At 51.8% G+C, this 7,221-nt stretch overlaps 1 protein-coding gene across 10 annotated transcripts in view; it reads right to left on the bottom strand.

Annotated features, from left to right (window-relative positions):
- Window positions 1–1,802: 1,802 nt before the first annotated feature.
- The window catches only part of SLC4A4 (solute carrier family 4 member 4), a 204,010-nt gene continuing 198,591 nt past the window's right edge, over window positions 1,803–7,221 (bottom strand). For all 10 annotated transcript variants that reach the window (XM_071808335.1, XM_071808329.1, XM_071808327.1 and 7 more), the window contains 2 exons: window positions 6,639–6,718; window positions 1,803–5,738 (listed from right to left, as the gene is read on the bottom strand). In XM_071808335.1, coding sequence (XP_071664436.1) covers window positions 5,633–5,738; window positions 6,639–6,718 — 186 coding nt within the window. In that variant the 3' untranslated portion in view covers window positions 1,803–5,632. The remainder of the gene's footprint in view (window positions 5,739–6,638; window positions 6,719–7,221) is intronic.

Raw genomic sequence — 7,221 nt, 5'->3', positions numbered from 1 at the left:
TCGGTCTCCCTCCTCCTGCCCTCGGAGCTGCCGCAGCCACTGTGCACGGCCGAGGGTGCAGGCTGGTTTTGCCTCCTGAGTTTCTCCCAGCAGCTCTATAACTCGCTTCCTCATTTTGAAACATTTGGAAGAATAAGCAAGTCCTGCCTATCTGCTGATCGCCAAAACACGAGGATGCAAACCCAGCTGGCAATCCTCACCCCCAGCACCTTTCTGCACAGCACCTCGGGAAGTCGGACAGCGGGGAGGACGCAGCACGCAATGCAACAAGAACGGATCAAGCTCCCCTCCCACCTCAAAAACTTCCGCTAGGCAGATATCATTCCCCACCACAGCTGTCACAAGCTGCAAAATGGCTCTTCATACTAATTGCAGAGCTGTTGCAACAATAATTAAGCAGCAATACATTGCAGGCACAGCAGCATGGTGGGAGCAACACTGGTAATAGTTTCCAACCAGGGGAAAGCTGCTATGGGAAAGGTGTCCCACAAACTGCTCCGGACACTAAAACCACCTGATAGAGCAGCTCCTGGCATTTACCTTTCTGACAACGACGGTCCGCGCGAGGGGCTCCCAGGGTCCTGCAGGGATCAAAGTCATAAGCGTTAGTTAATTGACTAGCAGCAGGGTAGGGTTTCTAAAATGGGAAAAAACTCCCAAAAGCTGCCGTGGATTGCCTGTGGCACCATGCACGGCATTTTCCACCTCCCTGCCAGGTGCCTGGCACCTGGGCAAGGGATTTACTTCTGGAGAACATGTTAACCAAGTTCAGAAATGAGTAAGGTGACCAACTTCCGTCCTTTTTTCTTTCAAAAAAACCCAGTGACTAAACCCATACCAACATTTCAAAAGAGCTGAAAGTGCTGCTTTTGTCTGCTCTCCGTGCCCCTGCCCCAGAGAACCCCTGGGCTGTTTGCTTTCCCAGGGACTCACCCCAGCCCTCAACGCCACCGGCTGCTCCTCCGGGCCACCCGCACCCACCCCAAGTACCCAGGCTCATACCTTCACTCTTCTTCTGTTCTGTGTGCAGGATGTTCCCAAAAGGAGCAGCAAGGATGTTCCCAAAAGGAGCAGCAAGGATTCTCCTCCACTCCTCACACTCAAAGCTCAGCAGAGTCTCCCGGCTGGGGGGGGGCAGCAATTTAAGGGGGAGAGGAGCCGCTCACAGGTGATTTTCATGTCACTCAGCTCAAGCCCTGGGGCTTCAGCAGGTGCAACAGGTTGAGTAATTTCCACAGGTGACAATGCTGTTATCCTGGCCAAGAAGTAGCTACTCAAAATGTAGCAGAGTCCCCAAAATGCCTGGTCCGGGCGTCACCCACAAAAGACTTTGCACTCTGACACGGTGGGAAAGACTTGGACAATAAACGGCTTTTGGCGCCGGTCTAAGCGCGCAGAGCTTGGTGCTGCCTGAACGGAGCCTGCCCGGCGGGACAGGTCAGAGACCCGCGGCCGGCTCCAGCGCCGCCATCGCAGCCGCAGCACACGACCCGTATTCCTCACCAAAAACTCAGCTCAAAATAACCCATTTCTGTCACCGGCATGGCCTGCCCGCCTTTATTTGTGAACAATTGTACTTCACTCCCCAAAAAGCTTCAATATCTTACCTTGGGAGAAGGTGTTTCTACCATGAAACTCCCCTTTCTACCCCCACATCTCTCCCCAGCCCCCCGAACACCTTCCCTGCATCTGCTCACGGAGCTGCCACGCGTTCTCCCTTGAGCTGGCAATTACACAACAGCCATGCAGAACCTTCATCCAAACGCGACTAACCAGGGAAAACAAACACACACACTCGCCCATAAATGCATAAAGTTACTTTATTTTCAGTATACATTTAATTTTGAAAAATAGAAATGCTAAAATATCTCATCATCTTTATCTTTTGATTCCATAAAAGTCACAATAGAAAGCTCCATAAAACTGTAAAACACTATAATGTTATAAGGAATTTCACGTTTTATATTACTGGGAAAAAAAATGATTTTAATATATTGAAATGTTTCTGCTTTTTTTCCTCTTTGTTCCACCATCTTGATCCACTTCATTTTATACTATTTTTTATTCTTTCCTCCAAAGCAAATAGAGACTCAAGAGAATTAAAAACAATAATAAAACTATCTGAAAGTGCGTGTTGATTAAAAAACCAGTAATGAATGCAAAGAAGCCTCAGCCGCAATGACAAGCGAGCGTGGGCCACAGGGAGAGCCACAGCGGGGAGAGCCACCGCGCCACGGGGAGAGCCACCGCGCCACGGGGAGAGCCACCGCGCCGCGGGGAGAGCCACCGCGCCGCGGGGAGAGCCACCGTGCTGCGGGGAGAGCCACCGCGCCGCGGGGAGAGCCACCGCGCCGCGGGGAGAGCCACCGCGCCGCGGGGAGAGCCACCGCGCCGCGGGGAGAGCCACCGTGCTGCGGGGAGAGCCACCGCGCCGCGGGGAGAGCCACCGCGCCACGGGGAGAGCCACCGCGCCACGGGGAGAGCCACCGCGCCACGGGGAGAGCCACCGTGCCGCATGGAGAGCCACCGCGCCGCATGGAGAGCCACCGCGCCACGGGGAGAGCCACCGCGCCACGGGGAGAGCCACCGCGCCACGGGACACGCCGGCCGCGGCTCCGTGCCTCTCGGGGTGACATGGGGCACGGCCCTGCTCTGCCGCCCCGGGGAGGTCATTTCTCTGCACCTTCCCCTGACTTCAGAGTCCACACATATTCCCAGAAGCACCTGCCCCAAAATACCCAGTTCTGGTTCAAAATGAGCGTGAGTTTTCTCATCAAAGGCCTAAGTGCAGTGAAACTCTCCTTGCGGTGACTCCAGCCCCTCTCCCTGCCTGCTCTCTGATGCCAGCAGAGATCCTGCTTAACATCCCTGTGTTGTCTGCGGCTTTTTTGTAATTTCCAAGGAAAAACCAAACAGGGAGACACAGCCACCCATGAAGCACTATTGTCAGGGGCCAGGAAAGGAAAGAATTCCAGCTCCTGTCCCCAGCGTTCTGCGTTTTTCCAAGAAAAGCTACCGAAATCTTTGTCGCGTCACCTCAGCAACACTAGCCTCTGTACCACAGCTCGCTCAGGTTAAATACCAAAAATAAAGAGAGAAAGATCTAGATCAGCAGTCAATACATTTCAAGTACATTTACCATGGTTGAAAGTGGAAGACCTCGTTTTTGTGGAGACGAATCAGCAGGTGGCAGCGGACGGAAGCCGCAGGACCCGGGCCCCGGGAGCCCCGCCGCACTCCCGCAGAACAGCCCGTTCTCCCTGGCCATCTGTTGTGACCTCTCCTTTGTCAGTTATTTGGATCCCTACAAATAAAAGCTCAGGGCAAAACATAAAAGGCTCTTGTGTACTCCGTAGGTGACACGCGAGTCGGTCTCCCTTTGGCGGTCAGGGACTGATGCTCACCGAAGAGCCGAAACCCTTTACGCTGCCACTGCACTTGGCAGGTGATCTGTCCTCCGGCTCAGACGGGATCACAGAGCCTTTTCTGGTCGTTTCTCATGCCGTCCCAGCCTTTCCCAAGCGGTTAGGGCCGTGTTCCCGGGACGCCGATCCCCGAGGGCAGCAGAGAGGAGAAGCCATGCTCGCTCCAGTGCCCATCACCGCGTTCACGCTTTCAGTCCATGCACATTTTGCGTATGCAGAGATTGAGATCCCTCGGTAACGAGTCACTGGGGAATGTAGGGACGTGTGTGCACGTGTGGGTGCTGTGTAGGTGCCCCTTCAACTCCATCTTTACGCAGGGGTGACCGCTTGCAGGAGATCAGACTAAAACTATCGGCCCATCTTTAAACGTGCGCACTGTGGGCAGGAGCTTCTGCAGTACGGCAGGGAACGAAAAGAACAACCTGCTCTGCAGCTCCAGGAGCTGATAGGGCCGTTACTAGTGAGTAGATGCTGAATTTGGCATATAAGGTCTCAGCACATCAAGAAATTCTGTCTTCTTAATCAACACAGACTTTGGTTTTGGAACAACAGAAGCTGCGGCAAGGTGTCGGTACCTGGGGGGGAAATTTTCCAAATTGGGGAATTAGGCCTTACAGCTGGACTTCTATTTTTCCCCCCTCTTTTTTCTGATGAAGCCTTTACAGTGTTTTACACGTAACCCTCACGCTCCATCAAAGCAATGTCTTGGTGAAGCCCAATTTCCCAGATGCACGTTTATAGGCACAGAGGAGTACGTAACGTGTACGTGCTGCAGAGAGAAAATCGCATCTCACAGGGTGAGTTTAGCTCCTCTGGTGTAAAACCAAAAGCCTCTGCGCGGCCATGCCCAGCCTGCTCGGTACTGACCTTGCACGGACCACAGGCCTAGGGCCGAGCCGTCAAGATTTAGGGTAAATGCTTGCAGATGACGGTAAAGAGATCGGGGATGCCGGAGGATGCAGACGCTTGTGATCCTCGGCACCCTGGGCGCCGGGACGGACACCCTGGGGTCACCTCGGCTGTGCCCTCAGCGGGGCCGTCCTGCGCCTGAACTGCACACGGGTCTTCTCGCGGCTACACACACACAGACGTGCACACACGGACGTGTCAGAAGAATTCTAACTATGCCGCGTAGCAAATCGGCGTGAATACAATCAGCATCTGTCCACTGACATCCTTAGCCAGTCAGTGCTTTGCTCACCACCATTATATTTAAGACTCTTCCTAGATCGCAAGAGATTTAAGTTACAATCTGTCTCCTTCATAGCAACGCTAGATTATTTATAAAAAAAACAACCAACAAAAATCAAACGTCCATAGCCCTAAGGAGAACAGACGCTGCAGAGCAGAAGGTGTTCATCAAACCGATCCGGCCCTGTGCCATGTCCTGGAGATCGTGGTGTGGTGGTGTTTGTTCTGTTTTGTTTTTCTTGTAAAAATCACATTATATATTGTACAATACATTTTTACAGAAAGCCTGGCGTCTAGAAATAAGAGGTAGAACTACTCATAACTATATGTTTCCTGCTGCAGGAAAAATTCATTTCTTCTTTACAGTAATTAAAAAAAAGGTTAAAAAAATTGACAAAAAAAAAGTTGTAGGTTAGGCCCCCATAATTTAAACAAAATAATCTAGGAAAATAACACTCTTCCATGTACCTGACAGATTAAGTCCATTAAAGTGTTTCTTTAAAAAAAATTGCATAGGAAAGGGACATTTCAAAACACACGCTACAACGATGGAAACAGTTTGTCTTTGCTGGGAGTGAAGTACCTTTTCCTTTTCCTTCTCGTGTTAACTACAAGTACAGGCTTTAAGAGCAAATTAGGATTAGCAGCACTTTCCAGCATCTTTGAGCAGTATAAGAAAGACATTGCATTAGCCTGGAGGTCAGTTTTGTTCAGACAAACAAACACAGTTACACAACTACGGTGACGCCAGCTCCTCTGACATCTCCCGCAGGTCCTGCATCACATCCTTAACACCTCTGCCCCCTGCTGGAAAACGAAAGAGAAGCGGCAGAGAAGGCAAAGAGGAGTCTTGGTCAGCGCGGGACGGGGCGAGCGCGCCGGCAGCGGCGCTGAGGGGGGCGCGCTGACGCCTCAGGTACCTGTGCCGGTGGGAAGCACAGAGCATTACAGCGTTTTAATATTTGGCTAGTGACAAAAAGATAAAAATCCCAGAAAAGATTGAACAGACAGACAAATTACAAAGTAGTTTCTGTTCCCTTGCTCCTCCAGAAAAAAACATTGTCTTCAGGCTCAAGTTCTATTCTAATTTGAGGCACGACTTTGACTGGAGTTCGTGGAGGGCTGTGAAGAAAAGGGAGACAAGGTGAGAGTGGGCGCCTTCCTCGTGATTCCCGACACCGCCCGCCGTGCCCGTGGGAGTTCTGCTAGCCCAGCCCCCAGGGAGCAATTCCCCCCAGATCTACAGCCCACAAGAGAAAAGCCACCCCTCTCATTGACCGAGGTGCTCCACGTATCCAGCACTTGTGCTTCACGCCAAGCTGCGGCCACACTCGGTAACTGCCTTGGAAATGCTCCGGTTACATCCACGGAGATGAATTTCACACACTGTCTAACACCTGGGTGTGTAGATATCGTTCGACACTTCAGAAGGCCATGCCAGCCTAGACCCGGCGCTGTGCGGCCCACGGGGGCCCCGAGGGGCTGAGCCACAGTGGAGCTCTCACACATTTTTAGTAAACTCTCCCTTGCTGCAATTTAAGGTCATTATTTACTCTATTAACTACCACAGATAAGGGAAGTCAGATTACTTCCTTCTTGCAACACCCTGTTACACGACCCAAGGTAACTGTAATAGTAATTTTCTCTTACTATCTCTTTTGTTCTTCTTAAAGGTTGAACAATCCCAATTCATTTATTTTTCCCCTGTAGATGTGTTTTCTAGACTCCTTACAGTTGTTCCACATCTTCCTTCTGCTTTACACCCCAAAAAAGACACCAACACTGGAGCTGGTGAACAGCGCAGCGTCCACGGGCTCCCACGCCCCTCCCAGGGCCACGCTGGTGGATCTGGCACGGGGCAGCCCTCGCTAGGGAGCTCTCCCCAGCGCCCTGAAGAGTTTCCTACGGGGGACGGAACTCTGCCCCATTGACCTCTGGTGTACTGAGGGGTAGCTGAGACGCTTTAGAGGAGTCATTACAAATTTTATATATAACTTATAGATCTATATTATGGGTTCTTACCTTGGCATGGCGTATGACTGAAGGAAAGGAATCGTATCAGCACGACGTGTGGCGTTCAAGGAATGTTGGTGATTTTTCTCCTGTTGGGGAGGGAGGAAAGCCCAGTTGGTCACTGCCCGCAGCACTGATGGCATCTCAAGCCTCAGCTTCCCCAGCAAATTCTGGCACATTAGGCAACACTTTCTAATGCTGACTGCCTGTCAGATGAATTTCACAGCTTGTAAATAAAAAGACTAAATTTACATCTCTCCGTTGAGATAAAAACCCTTGAACTGCCAACAGGACAAAAAAGACTCTTTTCCCAAGACTTTCACCACCCTTAGGATACTTACCGTTCACCTACCCCTTCAGCGACCCCGTGCTCCTCAGAGCCCAGCCCTGGCGTGAGGACAGGCCGCCCGCCATCGCTCCCTCCCGGGCGCGCGGGGCCCGGTGCACGTTCTGTTATCAGTCACAACAACCCCGCTCGGGCTGCTGCTGAGGAAAAGCTCGGGACTGAAAAATGCATTTGGTGTTCGGATCAAGAAACAGCTGGGCTGGAATCCACCTCTGCCTCGGCTGCTGCAGTGTTGGCGAGCACTCA

This window comes from Patagioenas fasciata, chromosome 4, assembly GCF_037038585.1.
Source record: "Patagioenas fasciata isolate bPatFas1 chromosome 4, bPatFas1.hap1, whole genome shotgun sequence".
Lineage (NCBI taxonomy): Eukaryota > Metazoa > Chordata > Aves > Columbiformes > Columbidae > Patagioenas > Patagioenas fasciata.
Note: the sequence above shows the minus strand (reverse complement) of the source record. Positions and strands in the feature narration are given on the sequence as shown.